Source organism: Lithobates pipiens, unplaced genomic scaffold (genome assembly GCF_037356315.1).
Source record: "Lithobates pipiens isolate NorthernLeopardFrog02 unplaced genomic scaffold, aLitPip1_a1.2 Scaffold_18, whole genome shotgun sequence".
In the NCBI taxonomy this organism is placed as follows: domain Eukaryota; kingdom Metazoa; phylum Chordata; class Amphibia; order Anura; family Ranidae; genus Lithobates; species Lithobates pipiens.
The window spans coordinates 235,208,939-235,230,670 of NW_027507758.1; the positions used below are offsets into that span (position 1 = coordinate 235,208,939).

Sequence of the window (21,732 nt, forward strand, 5' to 3'; positions counted from 1 at the left end):
GCCCGTGCCATTCTGTCGACGTACATCGTCGTGCGCTGGTCGGGAAGTGGTTAAAATGCGCACTATACAGGGTATAGCAACCCTATATATATATATATATATATACGTAATGCAGGGCACATACGTGTCAATGTTCCAAATCCAAAATCTTACTATTGTAATTCACTACATATAATAAGGATACATAACATAACCTATAAATACAAAAAATATATATAAACCATCAACACCCAGTGTATAAACAATAAGTCCGTGTGTAAAACACCAAAAATGATTGACGTGAAGCTGTAAATAAAAAACCTCTAAAAATGAAACACAATGTTCATGGAATCCAAACTGAGAAGTCCACCACCAACATACGTAGAGATTTTCTGCTTACCAGATGGATATGGGGGGTCAGCCCGGTCTGAGCGGTACGCTACTTATCACCTCGTGTTTGTGACGGGTTCCAGGAGAACGGGACTGTCCGTGTGCGTCCGGCCGGCGCCACGGACTTAAGGCGCATTTTCTTTTACACACTTGTAAGTGTATTTTTATATTTTTATCCTTATAATAAAAAGGGTTTTACACTATTTTGAGTTTTATCTCCCTCTATGATTTTGATGCCCCTGCCTCTGAGTCCCTCTTTTGGACCTTTGAGTCAAGTATTCGGGAGCGAGTTTTTCTTCCCAAGATTCTTTGAAGCAGCGAAGTCAGGAGGACATCGAGGAACCCCCTCCCCCCGTGGCTGGAAGTGGTGCACAATTTCATAAAGCTCCGTGTGACCCTCTGTAGTGGGGGGTCATATCCATCTGGTAAGCAGCAAATCTCAACGTATGTTGGTGGTGGACTGAACACGATTCTTCTCAGTTTGGATTCTATGAACATTGTGTTTCATTTTTAGAGGTTTTTTATTTACAGCTTCACGTCAATCATTTTTGGTGTTTTACACACGGACTTATTGTTTATACACTGGGTGTTGATGGTTTATATATATTTTTTGTATTTATAGGTTATGTTATGTATCCTTATTATACGTAGTGAATTACAATAGTGAGATTTTGGATTTGGAACATTGACACGTATGTGCCCTGCATTACGTATATATATATATATATATATATAGGGTTGCTATACCCTGTATAGTGCGAATTTTAATATTACTGCACAAGTAGTTGATTATATTTGTTTTTGTTTAAGCGCGGCTTATGATTTTTCGTTTACCTATTCTGCATGTATGTGACACAGTGAAGCCGCAGCTGAATATTTTTTAATACTTTTTATTATTCAAGAAATTCACAATTATTTCACACACTTCACAATTTTTCACCTTAGTGCAGTTTGTTCTCTCCCCTTTTTTTCTTTATTTCTATTTGTAATGTTGTAACAAAACACATTTCTGCGTGCCTACATCAGCAGTATGTTAGATCTAGGCCCTCGCAGGTTGCGGCCGGTGGTTTGCAGCTCATAAAATTCCAAACTATCCCGTACAATGAAGCACCCCTCGAGGCTGGGCATACAGTATGCACTTTTCATTCCTTCAACAATGGGCTGAAGGAAAGAAAATCACTTGATACCCCCATCAACACAGGCAGTGTTAATGGGAGAATCCCTCCTGCTGCACTATGGTATTCTGACAGCAGGAAGTTTCCCTGCTGTCAGAATACAACGAGAATACAGAATGAGAATACAACGATCAATGCTGCTGGCTATAGCCAGCAGCAGTGATTGTACAAAAAAACCTGACAGGCTGGTTTTATTGAAGTCAATTAATAGATCGACTTCAGTACAACCAGCCTGTCCATAGATGTTCTGAAATTTGTCTGGTGCCTGTTACAGTGAACATCACAGGACAATGGAATTACTGGTAAATATATCATCAAATTGTGAGTGCTGGGAGGGGGAATCAGGTAGATAGGATTTTAGATAGGATGCATTGATCCTGCCCCCAAAATCACAGTACTAACTTCTCACAGTTCTCAGTTGACACTGGTACCAAGCTGGGAGCTGAAAAATATTTAAATACAATGTATTACACAAATGTGAAGAGTTTAATGCTAGTCATGATCATGATCAAGATCTTCATTTAATCATTGCCCTACAGGCAGGGTCTCATGAGAAGCAACTTTCATGCTTTTCATTAGCTCTTTATGAGCCTGGTATAGTCTAATTGTACTATGTATTTTGTATTTCAAAGGTGATGCACCAATACTCTCTTTTAATACTTTCATAAACTCTATTGAAATATTTTAATCAATACAAGTGTCTATTCATAGTCTGCCCATAAACACCCACACTACCGGTACTTTCTGTTATATATATTCAACTAAGGGATGTTGGCAACACATATTGGAGACATAGGGGGTTATTTACAAAAGGAAAATCCACTTTTCACTACAAGTGCAAACTACAAGTGCAAAGTACACTTGAAATTGCACTGAAAGTGCACTTGGAAGTGCAGTCGCTGTAAATCTGAGGGGTAGATCTGAAATGAGGTGAAGCTCTGCTGATTTTATTTTCCAATCATGTGCAAGCTGAAATGCTGTTTTCTATTTCCCTAGCATGTACCCCTTGGATCTACAGCGACTGCACTTCCAAGTGCACTTTCAGTGCAATTTCAAGTGCACTTTGCTCTTGTAGTGCAAAGTCGATTTGCCTTTAGTAAATAACCCCCATAGTCTCTCTACGGTGTTTTTTCTCTTCTGAAGGGGAATCCCTTATGTGTTTCACATGCAATAGTTGTAATTAAAAGAAACACAATTTTCAGTGTGAAAAAAGGTTTATTCAACACTTGAAAGATGATTTTTCTGTTTAGCAGTGTAATAAAATGAATAGTGTATTAAAGACTACCATAGCCTACGCTTTTATAAGGTTATGTATCTCCCTCAGAGTTCTGCAGGTCAAGAACATTATTCCTCTCAGGTATATGTACCTTGGTGTATGCAAGGAACAAGGGGGTCGAGTTCACACAAGCTGCGGCTCACAGGAGGGGATCTGGTGTGTCCCTGGTCTGTTTCAGGTGCGAATTCAGTCCCAATTTTTACTTGAATTCGGACCTGAAACAGGACCCTTTTGCAGTGCAGACTGCGGCCACCCTGGAGCTGTGTGAACCAGCTCCATTGAGAGCCAGTCAGTCTCCTGTCATGCAAATTGGACGTGGGGAAACCCGCATCCAATTCGCATAAGTGCGAATGTAAATACTAAAATTGGTCCAAATAAATGTATGATATGTTGAATGTTCACTACAACAAAACGTATGTATGCATTCACAATAAATGGCTGTATGTAGTATAGTTGATGTTACAGTAGCTTGGTTCAATACAGTAATGACTGTCAGAGTACTTTGCCTGGCCTCTTGTTTTTGTGTGGCTTCCAAAGCCAACAAACACTTTTCTTTATAGTTTAGGATAGAGTACGGATTGGTTATGACCTCTCATTTTGGTCTATTTTGTTGTGTGCTTCCCATGAGAGAAATGTCCCTTTACTTTATATTTCATCATTCAAAGACAGTTGTCACCAGGACAAGATTATCCATTGGAATATTTCTCCTTACTTATTCCTGTGACAATTCATTGTTTTTTATATCACTTTTTGTCATCAGGACCACAAAATAGGGTGCATTTTCCCAGCAGGGACACACACAATGAAAATGTGATAGGGGTTCTAATCATTATACAGTCTATCCAAAACAAACAAAAGTTTTGTGTTTGTATACACTTTAAATTGGTTTTCACTACATGTACCAAGAGAATTTAAACCTGAATTATAGAAAGGTTATTTTTGACAACATATTAATAAGATAATGCTCACAAATATATTCAAATGTTATCAAGACTATTCACCATTCAGCACAAAATATGCTTTTTTTCAAAGTTTTTATAGCACATAAATTAGATATTGAAACACTCCTAAAGCAACAATGACATAAGCCATGGCTCAAGTATTCTACACTGGAAGTTTAAATTACAAAAAACAAAATTACTAGAATTGTCCAAAATCATATCTCCTATGACTTACCAATATGTATTTCTATACAAGTTCTAAGAATGTTTACCAATAATTACACATAAAAATAGCCTGCAATTACTTTTCTGCTTGGTGCCTGTAAATCCAGGAATTGACTGTGTTGGGTCTATATAGGATAAAAAGTGCACATAGATGAGTAAAATTTATAAGCAGGAATTTTAAAAAGTTGGTAAATACTGTACATAGTCTAAATGCAAACAAAACATGGCACCAGGCATGAAAGGGCCATCACAATTCAAAAGATGTTCTAGGACACCATATCATGACATAGTACAGTAAATGATCTCTTTGCTATGACAACTTTCGACTGTGCTGTATGATTCCTGCAAAATGCAAATACTGGCTAAAACTCATATTAAAATGCAAAAAGTCTTATTTCATTACTCTTCCATCAATCCCACTGAACATAAAAAAATAAAAGTAAACACAACCCGCAGAATCGGGTACATGTATTTCCCTAATACCCAACATGTGGGAAAGTGTTAATGCAGTTCAACATTAACCATGTTCCTTAAGGATTTTTTAACAATAAAAAAGCTTAAGAAATGGATCTGGACTTATAGTCATGACTCCTGATGCCAGGGCATCACCTCTTATAAATGTCCTCCAACCACTTCTCATCATCTTGATTATCCTCCTCATCTATTATTGATTCCATTGTTTCCATAGGGACAGGAAATGGGACTAACATTTCTTGACTAGGCAGTTTCTTCACTTGAGATTTGAGTCCAAACTTGCGTTTGAGCAAATGGAATTGTTCTTTGACATAGTAGTAAAATTCATATTCATATTTCATCCGCTGGTAAAGAACTTGTAGGGCGTTGGGAGAAGGGAATGTTTTTTTTACTGTGACTGTCAGATTTCCAAGTTTTCTGTGTTCTGTAGTGTAAAAAGTGGCAAAATAAAATTAATATAAGTACAATATCCTCTTAAAAATCTTGCCAAGCATCAAATATACAGAACCCCAGTGTGTAGACACAGATTGTCTAAATTACTAAATTGAAAATTACTGTAAGTTAAGTGCAGTACACAGTCAGGTAAACAAAGAATTACATCTCATTTTGTGGTGTTTCCTCCTTTCCACTTGGTCTGTATTTGACCATGACTTCAGAGATTCCTAGTAGCTTAGCACCAAGTAACCCAACTCCCTGGCTTTGTGACTACATCTGCAACTTAACAGGAAGTTTTCAGGGTTCAAGGGCTAAAGCTGAAATGTACACACCTATGTTCACAAATAAAGCAGTACATCTCTTAGTGGATGGCTCTGTCTCAACTTTCTATGGGAGACAGTGTGCACGAAAGGGAAGTAATTGTACCGTGTTCTTTTTCTTTAGTAACACATTAACCTTTTCGCTGCCAGGCCCTGCGCTCCACGTTTAAACTTAGCTGGCCGGACCATTTTGCAATTCTTCCATTGCTTTTTTATTTTTCCCCATACAACTTTCGGAGTTGAAAGCACAACCAGTAGAATAAAAAAGGTGCTACTGATTTTTAGGGCACAATATTTGCACAAATGTTTAACAAATTAATATTTTCACTAAAAATAAAATAAAATGATTATTAGCAGATAAAAACACCACATTTTACAACATTCCTAATAAATATAAAAGTGAAACCTGTATTGAGTTAATAAATAAATATATTTGTAAATTTTAAATTGTGCCTTTTTTGCGAAATGGTGAAAGTTGAACATGCCCAAAAATGTATATATCCAAATCTCTCTAAAATTCTATAGAATTTCATTGTTCACTTACAGCTTTCAGAGTTTGTTAAAGACCCCCCAAACCATATATTTTCTTAAAGCACATGACCTGATTTTAATGCTCTGCGATATTTGCGCAAATATTTATCAAAACAATAGATTCGCAAAAAATAAACTAAAATCATTATTAGCACATAAAAACATAGCACATTTTACAAAATTTCTACTAAATATAAAAACATAACCTGTACTGAGTTAATAAATAACAAATATTTGTAATTTTTAAATTACTCCTTTTTGCAAAATGGTGAAAATTGAATGTACTCAAAAATGTAAATAACCAATTTTCTCAAATAATGGGAAGGTTTACATTTATGCCTTACAGCTTTTAGAGTTTTTAAAAGACCAACCAAACCATATATTTTCTTAAAGCATAGGAGCAGTAGAATAAAAGGAAGGTGCTACTGGTTTTTAAGGCCCCAAGATATTTGAGCAAATGTTTACCAAAAACATATTTTCACTAAATATACACTAAAATCATTATTAGCAGATACATACAGAGCAAATTTTACAAAATGCCTGCTAAATTTCTACTAAATATAAAAGCTTAACCTGTATTGAGTTAATAAATAAAAAATATTTGTAAATTTTAGATTGCACCTTCTTGCAAAATGGTGAAAATGGTTTTGCCTGGAGTTTGCATGTTCTCCCTGTGCCTGCGTGGGTTTCTCTGGTACTCGGGTACTCTGGTTTCCTCCTGCACTCCAAAGACATGCTGGTAGGTTAATTGGCTTCTGTCCAAAATTGGCCCTAGTATATGAATGTGAGCTGGGGACCTTGGATTGTGGGTTTCTTGAAGGTAAGGACCAATGTGAGAGTGCAATGTATGTGTGGAGCTCTGGGTAAATTGATGGCGCTATATGGGTACCTTAAATAAATAGTATATAATAGAGGAGCATCTTAAGATGAGACACAATTTACAGGGATATGGAAAATTGTAGACACTCATGCACCGACACTGGTGTCTTTATTCAACCTTGCTAACTATGTAACAGGTGTTCCATGCAGGTGCAGTCCCATTTATGTCAATTGGGATGAAACAGCTGCACAGGCATAGCCGCTGCTCTCAATCTGACATCCGTGTGGGTGCATGCTCACGAACGCAGACCTATATGGGTGTCAAATTGGGAGCAATGGCTGTTTGTGAGGTTGCTACATCCCAAATTACATCAATGGAAATGCCTGCACAGGAATGCATGTAAACACCTGTGTATCTCTGTACAGGTAACCATGGCCTTGCAGGGGTGTACGCTGTGTATGCCCTGTGTCAACAAGGCCTTAGGCCCCTTTCACACAAGCAAACTAATCAGGTCTGCATGTCCACTTTTCAGGCAGGCAACCCATTGTTCTCTATAGAGAGGCTGATGTAAATGGACATGTGTCTGAGTGGACACAGGCCTGTCTGAGTGGATACAGGTCTGTCATCCGCCGGATCAGTGGACAGATCCCCTGCTAAGCCAGCGGATCTGCTTGACAGTGTCTGCTCCATGTGAAAGGATCCTTACTATTTTCTTTTCATAATTTTTTAATTTTTAATTTTTTTACAATTTGTATTTTCTTTTCTTTTAGTCTTTGATGAGATATCATGAGGTTTAAACAGACCCAATATCTATTTTTTAAGACAGAGAAAGGGACTGAAGAGAAAGAGTACCTAATCACGTGCAAGGAAAATAAAAAAAACAGCATTTTTGCTTGATTAACAAGATTGGATGATGGAAGTCAGCAGAGTTTCTGCTCATTTACTAAGCTGTGGAGCAACTGCACCTGCAAAGGGCAATTGCACTTTGTAAAGTGCACAGTCTTTTTGCCTTTAGTAAATAACCCCGTAATAAACACGGTTTACGATTCTCAGTTATCAGTGGACACAGGAGTGATCGGTAGTGACTGCTGTCGGTGTCCATTGCAGTATAGGGAGGTTGCTGGTAAACACATGGAGACAGGGAAGCGGTGACATGGGTGGGTCACATTTGAGGTGAATAACTCTGATGATCAGCGGATTGTAATCCACTGATCAGAGCTATAGGTTTGTTCAGCAGGGTCTGTTGAACAATTCTGCTATAAGTTTATGGTTACTGAAGTAAGGAATGAGGGCTGTATGAACCTGGCCAGCGGGAGCAAAGCTGTAGGTCCGTACAGCATACAGCCCTGGCAGTGAAAAGGTTAATATGGTATATATATATATATATATATATATATATATATATATATATATATATATATATATATATATATATATATATATATAAAAGAAGGCCAATATGGTGGCCTGAATTTATGGGAGAAGCCTGGGGGGGTATTTGACCATACTCCTTGTCCATTCCAGTGCGTGATACTACACGTCACTAGGCCGACTCTCCCCAGCTTACCTCGTGTGCGTTCGATTACAAGGGTGTTGTGGCTTCACCGTTCGTGGTCTTCACTGGCATTTCTCACTCGCTGTTGCAGGTAGGGTTCGAACCTTTTATGTAGTGTAGTGCAGAGTGGATTTTCCTTTAGTAAATCAACCCCAATGTTACGATTCATTGTTTCCTATCATGCATCCCTTTCGTACTTAGCTGCCTCCAAGTTGTTGTTGGTTGTGTCCCGTCATCATTCAACACAGGCATAGTAGATTCGCAGGTTCCCTCTGCCTTGCTTGCTTGTTGCATCCACAAACATACGATTCAATGGTAGATCCAAGCCCCTGAGCAACTCTTGGTCATTGTCAGATATCACTCAATACAGGCTTTGTTGCTCATAGGATTCACTGTCTATGGGGTTGCTGTCCATTGGGAGATGAGCATGTATTGTTTGCACAAGTTCTGTGGTGGATTGAGGTGGTAATTAGACCCACCTGGTGCCCTGTCTGCACTCTGATAAGCCTGGAGGGCTGGGTGGCTGGTATGTGTTCATACACTCTGCAAGTGATTTGTATCAGATTAATTTCATACATCTTACTACCGATTCGTAACGGAGTCATTTCATAAATTTTAGTAATTTCTCTTTACAACTGATTCTTATCGGATACGTTGCATACTTTCTACAATCCAATTCAAACCCAGTCACATCGGCAGCACAACGGTTCACATCGGATACATTGCACACACCGATTCATGACGCTTACCCTGTTACCAATTCGTATCAGTTCATGTCATTTTCCCTATCTACCAATTCATATTGGTTCACGTCCTGCCCTACAACCAATTTGTATCAGATCCATTTTTCATACTCGTCACAGTCCGATGCGAATCTAGTCGCATCAGCAGCACAATAAGTTGTATCAGATGCACTGCACGCACCAATTTGTATCTGTTCACGCCCTACTCTACAACCGATTCGTATCGGTCATGTCTTTATCTATATCGTTTACCCTACCACCGATTCATATCGGTACATTGCATACCTACAACAATCCGATTTTAATCTAGCCGCATCAACGGCACAAAGATTCGTATCGGAGGCACTACCAATTTGTATCTAGTCAAACCTTTCATACTTGTCACAGTCCGATTCGGACCTAGTCACGTTGGTGGCACAACAATTTGCGTCAGGACACATTGCACACCAACTCGTATCTGTTTGTGTCATTTACCCTATCTATCGATTCGCATAGTTTCATATCTTAATCTCCATCCGATTTGCATTGGTCTATCTTGTTACCCTGAGAAACACGGTCCAAGTGTAACTTCTAGCAATTACTGCAAACACGCATCCAAGCACAGCCTTTAACCACTTCAATACCGGGCCTATTCTGGCACTCCTCTCCTACATCATAATTTGTTTGCTAGAAAATTTGTCAGAACCCCAAACATTATATATATATATTTTTTTAGCAGACACCCTAGGGAATAAAATTGCAACTTTTTATCTCGCACAGTATTTGCGCAACAATTTTTCAAACATTTTTGGGGGAAAAAAAAAGTTTCACGATTTAAAAAATAACAAAACAGTAAAGTTAGCCCAATTTTTTTATATAATGTGAAAGATGATGTTACGCCGAGTAAACAGATACCTAACATGTCACGCTTTAAAATTGCGCACACTCATGGAATGACGCCAAACTTCAGTACTTAAAAATCCCCATATGCGACGCAGGGGCATTTTAAAAAACACATTTTTTTTATGTTATTTTTTATTTTACTTTATTTTTACAACTTTTTTTTTTGATCGCTTTTATTCCTATTACAAGGAATGTAAACATCCCTTGTAATAGGAATCATTCATGACAGGTCCTCTTTATGGAGAGATGTGGGGTCAATAAGGCACCACATCTCTCCTCCAGGCTGGAAAGCATGAGATCGTGAAAATATTTTTTGATCCCATGCTAACAGCCGCGATCGTGGCTTTGTTCCCTTCCGGGAACCCGGACGTGACGTCATAACTTCGCGCCTGGGCCTCCGACGGTCATAGAGATAACTGGTGACCATCTGGTCACCAGAAATCTCTATCGTCATCATCCGGCGCCAGACAATTTTTTCTTCGGTTCCCTGATGACACGGGAGAGCTCAGAGAAGCACCGGATGGGGCAGGAGGGGGGATGTCCCCTCCCGTCGCCTGTAAGAATGATCAAGAGGCGGAACTGCCGCTATGATCATTCTTATGGTGCACAGAATCACCTCCTGAAAAAAAGGATATCTGAATGATGCCTGTGGCTGCTGGCATCATGCAGCTATTCCCACTGAAAGTCCAGGACGTCATATGACGGCCTTGGGCGGGAAGTGGCTAGCAATTGCTGCAAGCACACGTCTAAGCATGGCCTCTTGCAATCACTGCAAGCACACATCCATACATAACTTCTTGCAATCATTGAAAACCAGCATCCATACACAGCCTTTTGCACTCACTGCAAACACATATCCAAACACAGTCTCTTGCAATCACTGCAAGCACAGCCTCTTGCAATCGTTGCAAGCGCGCATCTAAACAACTTCTGCATTCATTGCAAACACACATACAAGCACATCATTTTAGTGGCAATTAATTGGTCATTCGTCTCCATTGGCTTATTCATACAAGCCACTCATTGTTTTCTCTGTCATTTCTCCCTTAGGTCAGTCAAGTTCAGGTTCCAACCATACACATACATATAGGGATTGTGTCACATAACAGGGGTGGGACAGCTCGTTTCAGGGATAAAGTAATATATATACGTCACCCTTATATCACCCTCACCTCAGGTTTTCCGGTCAACCGAGTCTCATCCTTACCAGGACTTCGCTACTAGGGTGTCAATCAGGTGTGTAGTTCATGGGCCCCTCTGTCACATTATCTTGCAGCACCCTCAACTTGTTCATTGGGCATTAGTTACTGTCACATGCATTACACTCTATTTTGAAGGGTGACCCTTCACCTACATAGACAAGGTCACTAATACGTTGAGCTTGCTGACAATGCATACGTCACCGACTACAGACTGCAACATTCCTACGTAGGCCATACCAGACTTTAGCTGCTTGCTGCAGTACGCCCTGGGTCTACAGGTTTGTGCTCAGCACAGACAGGCACCCAAGCATCGGTTACCTGGCCAGTCACCTCCTGGCTCACCTCGGTTGCCGTGCACTCTTTTGAGTTTTCTACATTTTTAATTACCGTATTTTTCGGACTATAAGGCGCACGTAAAAGCCTAAATTTTCTCCCAAAAACGACCGTGCGCCTTATAGTCCGGTGCGCCTTATATATGACCTGTTGACATCGCTGGAGTTCTTTGTTAACAGTATCTGTCATCTTGACGTAAACCTTCGGACTATAAGGCGCACGTAAAAGCCTAAATTTTCTCCCAAAATCGACCGTGCGCCTTATAGTCCGATGCGCTTTATATATATGGAAATATCCATTTTATCAGCCGGTCGTTGCTAGTGCGCCTTATAATCCGGTGCGCCTTATAGTCCGATGCGCCTTATATATGGAAATATCCATTTTATCAGCCGGTCGTTGCTAGTGCGCCTTATAATCCGGTGCGCCTTATAGTCCGAAAAATACGGTACAGGATTTTACACAATAGAACACAGTCGGCTCCTACATGCGCCTGCCATTTCTTTCCCTGTACTTCTCCTTTTCCTTTTTATCTGAGTTTTCTGTGTCCCACTTAACTCACTATCCTACTGCTATGCCTCCTCTTAACACATACACCCCCTCAGTTAGTGGGGTGCGGTGGTGTCCCTAACACTCTACCACAGCCCGATTCGAATCGAGACGCATCGGCAGCTCAACGATTCGCACTGGTTCATTTCAACAACGGTTCGTATTGGGTCCACTTCACTTCTCTGATTCCTTCTGAGGAATTCTCCCTCATATACGCATAGTTGACTTAGCCACCCAAGCCATCATTATAATAGGTACAGTGCCTGGCTGTCTAGAGCAGACATCTCAGATGCATTCAAACTCTTGCCTATCGAGCCATCCCTTTGGAGGTGGCACGGCACTGAATAGAGGGATTCTTGTTACTTCACCACCAACTTGACCTTTGGGTCCAAAAGCAGCCTGTAGCTATTCGATGTGTTTGCCCAGTCCCTTACATGGATCCTATAGCACCAGGCCCAGGGTCAGATGGTCATTCATTACCTCAATGATTTTCTGCTCATCCAACAGCCGGCCATACCCCCAGCAGACCTAGACAGGTTAAGAGTATTATTTAACAAACCCAACGTGCCATAGCTGAACACAGAATGGAGGGGGCTTGGCACACTCCATCATCTTCTTAGGCGTCACTCTGGACACGCGTGCCATGCAGGCCAGCCTGCCTCCGGGCAAACTAGCCCATATCAGGATGGTATCCATGACTTTAACCTGTTACGAGGGTGTACTAAGAGGCAGCTGTAGTCCTTGTTAGGGATGCTCAATTTTACCATGGGGATTATTCCTCAGGGGTAGTTGTTCATCTCACAGCTCTTGATCTTTCTCGCTCAAGTACAGGCCTCTGAAAAAGTTCTCAGGTTAGACCCAGCAGCGATAGCGGACTTAGCAATATGGGGTGGGTTGCTCACCAACTGTAGTGACATATTGATGTTTGTTCCATCAGTGTCAGCTCAGTCACCACAGGTAGTCACAGATGCCGCAGCCTCCACAGGCTTTGCTGCAATTTTTGGCCATCACTGATTCACCGGACCATGGCCTCCAGAAATCTGCTTACATTTTTAGTTTCACTCAATCCTCATCATTGTTCGAGTTATATTCCATTGTAGCAGCATTTTTATTTTTGCATTTTTGACCCCTTTTCTTGGCATACCACCCAGACCATGAAGGCATACTTCAGGTCTATTTATGTTGTAAATCTGTCTCGGCCATTGGGCCATGACCATTATATATATATATATATATATATATATATATATACACACACACACAAACTGTTTTTAAGGAACTTGGCAGGTAATTTGTTCCACACATCTAGGGGAACTAACCACAGTTATTTTTGTTTCTTCCTGTTATACCAGACAGACTGAATGATGCTGCATTGGGGCTCTGTGGGGTTCATACCATCTTTTCCAGGTTTTTTTTTTTTGCTAAAGATGGTTATTTTTGACTAGGTTGTATGTTTGGGGTCAGTGTCCTGCTGCAGCATGAATTTGGGATCAATCAAATGCCTCTCTGATGGTACTGCACATGTATAAGTATCTGCGATACTTTTTAGAATTAAAGAGACCAATATTTCTGACCAAGTCCTCAACTGTATGTGCAGAAATGCAGCTCCAAACCTGCAAGGAACCTTCATCACACTTCACTTTTGCCTGCAGTTACTCATCCTTGTACCACTCTCCAGACCTTTATCAATACATTTCTTTCTGTTACAGTCATATATTTAAAATTTGAACTTGAAAGGAATTATACACCTTGACGACCATCAGGCCAGAGCATCTGCTGCCATTTTTCTGTGTACCAGTTATTGTGTTTTCATGCATAGGCCCTGTTTCCATGTTAAAGGTATGACTTCCCTAGATTGTAGATTGGTGTTTTCAGTTGAGTTCACAAAGTTCAAAAGCAAGTCAGCATGATATATCTTTTTATCTGCTGCACTAAATTTTATTGGCTTACCATTGCGTTGTTGGTCCTCAATAATGCTTGTTTCAATGTGCTTCTACAAAACTTGCACATCTGGAAACACCTATGTTTCTTGAAATGTCTGCCTGTGAGAAACCTTGACATAACTCTGGTATTTTTTTCAACCGGTTTTCTCATGAAGCAACTAATTAGCCACTGGATCACTTTCAGAATCAGCGGGAGGGATCTCCCCCCCGACAATGTTTCTCGGGCTTACCATTTTTATCGACACGCCTGAGAAATGATCCAACAGTTTTGTGCAGCTGGCCATAGAGGTTACCAAAGACCAGATCATCTCTGATCGCCTCTATGATCTTGGAGGACCAGAGTGACGTTATGACGGGCTAAAGTAAACAATTTTTTTTTATACGCAAAAGATCAAAAAAATGTTGGTAGAGAGATTTGGGGTCTTATTGACCCAGATTTTTCTATAAGGAGGACCTGTAATGTCTTATTTCTATTACAAGGGATGTTTATATTCCTTGTAATAGGAATAAAACTGATAAAAAATTAAAATAAAGGGATAGTGTAAAAACGAACTCTAAACAGGTAACCGGTAAAAAAATTCAAAGCGTCGCCATGGAGATTTTTTGTCGTTCCATGAGCGTGCACAACTTTAAAGCGTAGCATGTTAGGTATCTATTCACTCTGTGTTACAGCATCTTTTTTTATATTTCACCAAAAAATTGGATTATACAATAAAGAATTTTAATGCAAAAAAACCCCACAAAGTGCATTTTGTCCCATAAATAGCACTTGAAAAACTGCTGCACAAACACCGTGTGACAAAAAATTGCAATGATCTCCATTTTATGCTCTAACGTCTTAGCTAAAAAAAAAAAAAAAAATATATATATATATATATATATATATAATATATATATATATATATATATATATTGTTTGGGGGTTCTAAGTAATTTTCTACCAAAAAATACTGATTTAAACTTGTAAACAAGAAGTGCCAGAAAAGGCTTGGTCAAGTGTTAAACACTTGTTTAGTATCATTTTTTAATCATGCAAAGTAAAATAAAGTTAACTCCAAATCATTACAGTTTTTTAATGGGTTAATTAAGGGTGCTTAGCACTGTGCAACAGCAAGAGTTGTTTGTTTACTTTTCTTTTTACTACCACTCTGTGTGCAAGAAGCCTATAAAAAGTGAATGGAATACATCAGCTGTACAGACCCACCCATAGAGCTGAATTTGACAGGTATACAGGGACAGGTGCAAGAACCAGACCCAGAACCTGTCCATCAGGGTCTGTGCACCTGTCCCTGCATCTCTGTCAAATTCAGATGTGTGGGTAAGTCTGTACAGCCAATGTATACCCATATGTAATGCATTTAAAATCAATTTAACCACTTGCTGACGGCTGGCCATCATATGACATCCTGGTTTTTTAGTGGTGATACCTGAATGCCTGCAGCTGCACGCATCATTCAGATGTAGTTTTTTCCGCCGGCAATTCCCTTCACCAGAAGAACAATCATAATGGCTGTTCAGCCACTTGATCGTTCTTGCAAGCGACGGGAGGGGACATCCCCCCTTCCCGCCGCCCTTCGTTGCATTTTCAATCGTACGGGAGACTCGGAGAAAGAATCCGCCACCGGCTGACGTTAGCCAAAGAGATTTCTGAAGGAAAGATGGTCCCCAGAAATCTCTATGACTCTCGGAGGTCTGGGTGCAATGTTATGATGTCACATCCGGGCGGGTGTAAGTAAACAATGCCAGGGACACGGCAGAAAAACACCAGATCGTTAATTTTTTTTTTTTCGATCTGATGCTCTCCATCCTTGAGGAATAATGGGGGGTCTTATAGACCCCACATCTCTTCAGAAAGAGGACCGATGTTTACATTCCTTGTAATAGGAATAAAAGTGATCACTTTTTTTTTAAAGGGAAAGTGTAAAAAAATAAAAATAAAATAAAATAAAATAAACAATAAATAAATAAAAATGAAAGCACCCCCCGTCCCCACGAGCTCGCACTTGGAAGCGAACGCATATATAAGTCGTGCCCGCATATGTAAACAACGTTTAAACCACACATGAGGCTAACGTTACTGGTTTTTTAATTCACTAAAGTGTTTTTTCCCTAAAAAAATTGCATTTGAAAAACTCCCGTGCAAATACCTTGTGACAAAAAAGTTACAATGACCTCCATTTTATTGCCGAGTCTCTGATTAAAAAAAATATATATAACGTTTGGAGAGTAATTTTCTAGCAAAAACAATGATAATTTTTACATGTAGCAGAGGGGTGCTGGAGATCGCTCTGTGGTTAAAATGCAAAAAGATAAGATGTCTTTCAATTAGATATATATTTAATGTAGCAGAATAAGCAATACATTTATTTTCTTTTTAGCATTCACAGCTAGCATATGATAAAAAGAGGAACCTTAGCCAAAAGTGGAAAACCCACTTGAAATGTATATATGTAAATTGCTTTATTTGTCAAAATATTGTAATTTGGCACAACCCCTTTCTGTGATTTGGACACTCCTAAAACACAATAAAGCCAGAGGGTGGCTAAACAGGAACTGTAACTCTGCAATTTCCTGAAATGAATTCAGCCTGCTGATTTGACTATAAAAACATTACCAAATTGATAAGGTCTCTATTGTACTCTCCGTTTTCACTAAAGCTGGCCATAGACGGTTTGGAGCTTGGCCGGTTAAGCAGGGACCGGCTGAGATTCAAACCAATTATGGGTAGGCTGATTGCAACAACGTTGATAGATTAATCAACTTAAGCATAACCAGCCTGTCGGATCTTTCATGTGATTATTGCTAGTGGCTATAGCCACTAGCAATAATCACTGTGTTTTTTTACAGCCGGGATGGCTCCCCCCGCCAGAAGAACACAATAACTCTGCAGAAGGGATACTCACATCAACAGTCGAATAATTATCTTTCCTGGAACCAGTGGTTGCAGGAAAGAAATTTGCACCATCTATGGCTGAGTTAAGTTCCTAATGCCTAAAACTTAACAGTGCTGTACAATATGAGCCTGAGTTTCTTTCAAGAAAAAGCGCTACCATTGTCATATTTATTTTCAATACATTTTATACTTGAAGTTAAAAAGTAATTTCACTATTTTCACAATACATAACAGACTGATTAAAATGATATTAAAGTCTTTTTTTTTTGTTGTTTAAAAAGAACAAACATGTTATACTTACCAGCTCTGTGCAATAGTTTTACACAGAGCAGTCCAGATACTCCTTTTCTCGGGTCTCTCCCTGCCACTCATTTCCCTTTTGCCCCACAGCAAGCAACTTGCTACGGGTCACCCGAGCCGAGCTGCTGTTCTGTGTGCCCATTTATACAAGGAGCAACGGCTTGACCTGCTCCTCTCTCTCCTCATTGGCTTACTAACTTTGATTGACAGCATTGGGAGCTAATGACACCCGCTGCTGTCTCAGTAAATGAGGAAGAAGAGTCCCAGACAGCCAAGACTCTCATGCAGCATCACTGGATCGAGATAGGGCTCAGGTAAGTACTAGGGGGCTGCTACACACAGTTTTTTTTATCTTAAAGATAAACCTTCTGCCTTCAGAACCACTTTACATCAGATTGTTAAATTAAAAATAAACATAATACAATAATGATATTCTGGTTATTTTAGCATCTACTTCTTAGATTAAATGTAATAGTATTACAATTTGTATACAAATTTCAGAATGTTATAGCTTTTAACCATATACCTGGATTTTTATAAATATTCATGACGTCCTTAAAGTAGTGTGGTAAAAATCTTTCCAACAAAAGCAGAACATCTTCCAGCTCTTCTAGAATTCCAACAAGTAAAAAGTTTTCATTTACATTTTGTTTTGCACGTTCCAAGGCCCACTCACCAGGATCCCTAGAGGAAATGGAAGTTCATGGGTATAAACTACAAGGCTTTCAGTTTTCTAGCATGAACAAACTGACTTTCTGGACCTTCACTCAAACTCTGCAATCAAGTGTTAATAAAAATGCTAAATGGAAAATTCAGCTACGTGAAAATAGGAAGAGAATATAATCAGGCAAGGCTAAGTACAATTTTGCAATTTTTAATCCAACCACAGAGCCTCCAATCATGCTGCACCGCACTGCAATTGCTCAATGCGATCCACTGCAGGTGTCAATAGGCTTGATTTACTAAAGGCAAATTCACTCTGCACTACAAGTGCACTCGGAAGTGCAGTTGCTTTAGATCTGATGGGAAGATCTAAAATGAGGGGAAGCTGTGCTGATTTCTATTATCCAATCATGTGCAGGCAAAAATGCTGTTTTTTATTTTCCTTGTATTCCCCTCTCAGATCTACAGCGACTGCACGTATGAGTGCACAGTGGATTTGCCTTTAGTAAATCAACCCCAATGTTAGATTAACAACACCCCAAAACAGCTTGCAGTGCAATTGCCAGGTGCAATGAGATTCAGGTGTGAAAAAAAGGGTCCTTCTCCATTTTGGTGTAGATGCAATGCGATTTGAGCCAAATAAAATGCATGGCTCAAGTCGCACCACACAGACCTCACATGTAATATGCACAGAAATGCGGTGTGATTCCTGTGCGAATCACATGCGGTGCCTGTAACACACAAGTGTGAACCCAGGCTTAAGCTGGATACATACTATACAACTATACAACTTTTGTTGTTAAATTTCCTTTAGATTTACCTTCAACTATGTAGTGCAAGGGCCTGCCTGATTGCATACAAATTTAAAGTGTTTAAGTTTGATCTCATATTATATGGTTTTGGTAAATCTAAAGGAAGAAATCTAAAGAAAATTGTATAGTGTGTATCTAGCTTTAGGCAGACTATGAGTATCTAAAATATTAAACAGGATGTGTCTAAGGTTGCCATAATAACTAACCTGATTCCAACCCACTTGGGGAAATGTTTGTACTGAGCAGAGGAGGATTGTTTCTCAATGAGAATTATAAATTTTATTTTTTTTATTAATATTTTTCAAGAAAAAATGCATGCACAGTAGTTTACAGCAGATCTCAGTACGTATGAAAAAAAAAGAAGTCTTCCAGCAATAGGAGTTAACTATTGTTATCAGTTTCTTTAATCGAGCAGTGTAGGGAAGAATAGGTTTATGTCATAGGACACTTATGAAACATCTGTGTGTCAGGGTGGGGAGTATGTAGTGACAGTACAGACTGCGAGGCCCAATACTTTTATACATCTGGCCAGCATGTATTTCCTATACCTGTAATATCAAAATCAGCACATTACAATTTACCTGCATTTTGGATGCTGTCCACAAAAATATGGAATAATGTAAAATAGTCTGGGATTGGAACACTCTGCATAGTTTCCTAAAATGCATTCATTAATGTCCTGCAAAAAAAGGAGGAGTTGGATTATACAGTACCAAGCAATAAATGATGATATGCACTGATAATCATAAAAAAATGACCACTGTGTTATCTCAAAATGAAAACCTGAGAAATGTCATTTAGACCTCCTTCACATCGGGATGATTTGACATGTTAAACTGCATGCCAAATCGCAGCTTATTGCTGACAACAGATTTTGCAGTGCCCCACCAATTTCCAAAAGTAGTTCCTGCACTACTTTTGGCAACTGCAAGGGCAATTTCAATAGACATCTGTGCATGAACTTGCAGAGATGTCTTTCAAATTGCCCCTAACCTCACAATGAAATGCAGGTTTGAAATTGTTCAGCTGAACTTGCACGATTTCAAACCCACCTCCAATGTGAACGTACCCTTAAGGCTCATTCACACCAGCCTGTATGCTAAAACACTGCGGCTGCTTTCTGTTGTGTAGGGGTATTAAGGATTGGTGTGATGATTTGCCGCAACACATTGCACTGTTTACCTTTTTTATTTCATTGTTTTAAATTTAGGAGCAACACAACTTAGCATAAATGGTATGATTGAGACTTTGAAGCGGAGGTAAAGCAAAGGTAAAGCATAATGGACTACTATGCAACGCATAGTAGTCCATTATGTGTCATTTACCTGACACAGGAGCCAGCGAAGGTCACCGCTGTCCCCTGTAGTCCGCCGCATCCATCTTCTCGGTGGGTCTCGCTGCTCCGCCGCTGTCATTCGGCGAAGCCGCGATGACGTCACTCCCGCGCAGGTGCACGGGAGCCGCCACTCGCAGCATTTCGCCGTTGACCGCGGCGCGCACAGTCCGCCTGCACGCCGCTGTATACGGCGCATGCGCCATAGACGGCGGTGCCTGTCTTTCGGCAAATATCTCCTAAACCGTGTAGGTTTAGGAGATATTTCTTGGACCTACAGGTAAACCTTAATCTAGGCTTACCTGTAGGTCAAAGTGTGTTGTAAGGGTTTACAACCACTTTAAGTAAAAAGATCTTATGGAAGAAGATACTCTGTATGCTTCTTCTGCCTTAAATGTTTCTTTCCTGCTTGCTAGTATTTTTCCAACTGCCAAGCTTGGTGTACAATCTCTGGATGCCAGGACGCATTTATGTCACACAGGCCTGCCAATCAAGGCAGGTAAAGGCTCCAGACCTGGGAAAGGTTGGAAGCTGTGGCAACAGAGTGACGACGGGATCACAAACATTGCATCACTGGGGTTTGCACATGGCAAAAGCTCCTGTGGGGTGCCTAAAGTTGAGTGAAGTTTAGTTACACTGTACTTTGTTAGTTTCAAAACTGGGAATACTATAGTTCTACAAATCCATAATTAGATAGATAGATAAACCTTTCTTTACATATGGTCAAAAAACATTTTTATTATACATACTTAGGGTGAACTGTTTTCTTTCTTTTTTTTATAACCAGGAGTTTTTTTTTTAAATTAGAATACACAAAATGTAGACAAGTGCACAAGTACAAAGAGAAAAACAATCATTGTCTTCAATATCTAATATTATCACTACACAAAAAGAAAACAAATGCAATATGATATTCAACAGTGCAGTGGCATGGTACACATACGTAACCTACCAGCATGACTTTGACATGTGGGAGAGTACCAAGGAGTAGAGGCAACAAAAGCAAGCACAGGAAGAACATACAACCTCCCTGTAGATCATTTCTTATTTGAAATTTAAACCAAGAACACTAATGCTGCAAGATCGAAGTGCTAACCACTACAGTGCGGTCTCTTTAACCACTTGAAGACCAGGCTTTTTCTGGAATTTTTTTGTTTAAACTTGTAAATTAGTATTTTTTGCTAGAAAATTACTTAGAATCCCCCAAACATTACACATTTTTTTAACAGAGACCCTAGTGAATCTTAAAATAACATTTTAATTAATTTTAAAAAAGAAAACACAATATATACCCCGATTTTTTTGTAAAATATGAAAGTAAATAGAAGTTAGAGTAAATATGCAGAGTAAATAAATACCTAACATGTCAGGCTTTAAAATTGCGACAAACTACGGTACTTGAACATCTCTATAGGCGACTCTTTAAACACCTTTAAAGATTACCTCTTTAGAGTTACATACAGAGGAGGTCTAGTGCTAGACTTATTGCTCTCATTATAATGTTTGTGGCGATACCTCACATGTGTGTTGTGATCATTGTTTAAATATGCGTGCGTGACTTACATATTTGTTCGCTTCTGCGCGGAAGCACAGATGGATGGGGTCACATAAAAAAAAAAAAAAAAGTCTTATTTATTTTACTGTGTTTTTTTTTTCTTTTTACCGTACACAGTTCTTTTATTTATTTTTTATTTGATCACTTTTATTCCTATAGCAAGGAATACAAACATCCCTTGTAATAGAGATAGGGATTACAAGTCCTCTTTCTCCTCAAAAATACCCCAAATATCTTCTTTACCTTTAAAAGCAAAAGATAAAAAAAAAACAACAACAACAAAACATTTTTTGATCTTCTGCTTTAAAAAAAGAACAAAAAAAAAGCTTTCAGCCTGGACCGGAAGTGATGGCACTATGGTCCTCCAAGGCCATAGAGGCTATCAAAGGATTTACTCTTTGACTAC

The 21,732-nt window shown here is 39.4% G+C and overlaps 1 protein-coding gene across 1 annotated transcript in view; it reads right to left on the reverse strand.

The window, feature by feature from the left end:
• Positions 1 to 1,172: 1,172 nt before the first annotated feature.
• The window catches only part of UST (uronyl 2-sulfotransferase), a 617,990-nt gene continuing 597,430 nt past the window's right edge, over positions 1,173 to 21,732 (reverse strand). The window contains exons 6-8 of the mRNA XM_077486689.1: positions 19,020 to 19,117; positions 17,490 to 17,647; positions 1,173 to 4,884 (exon numbers count right to left, since the gene is read on the reverse strand). Coding sequence (XP_077342815.1) covers positions 4,592 to 4,884; positions 17,490 to 17,647; positions 19,020 to 19,117 — 549 coding nt within the window. The 3' untranslated portion in view covers positions 1,173 to 4,591. The remainder of the gene's footprint in view (positions 4,885 to 17,489; positions 17,648 to 19,019; positions 19,118 to 21,732) is intronic.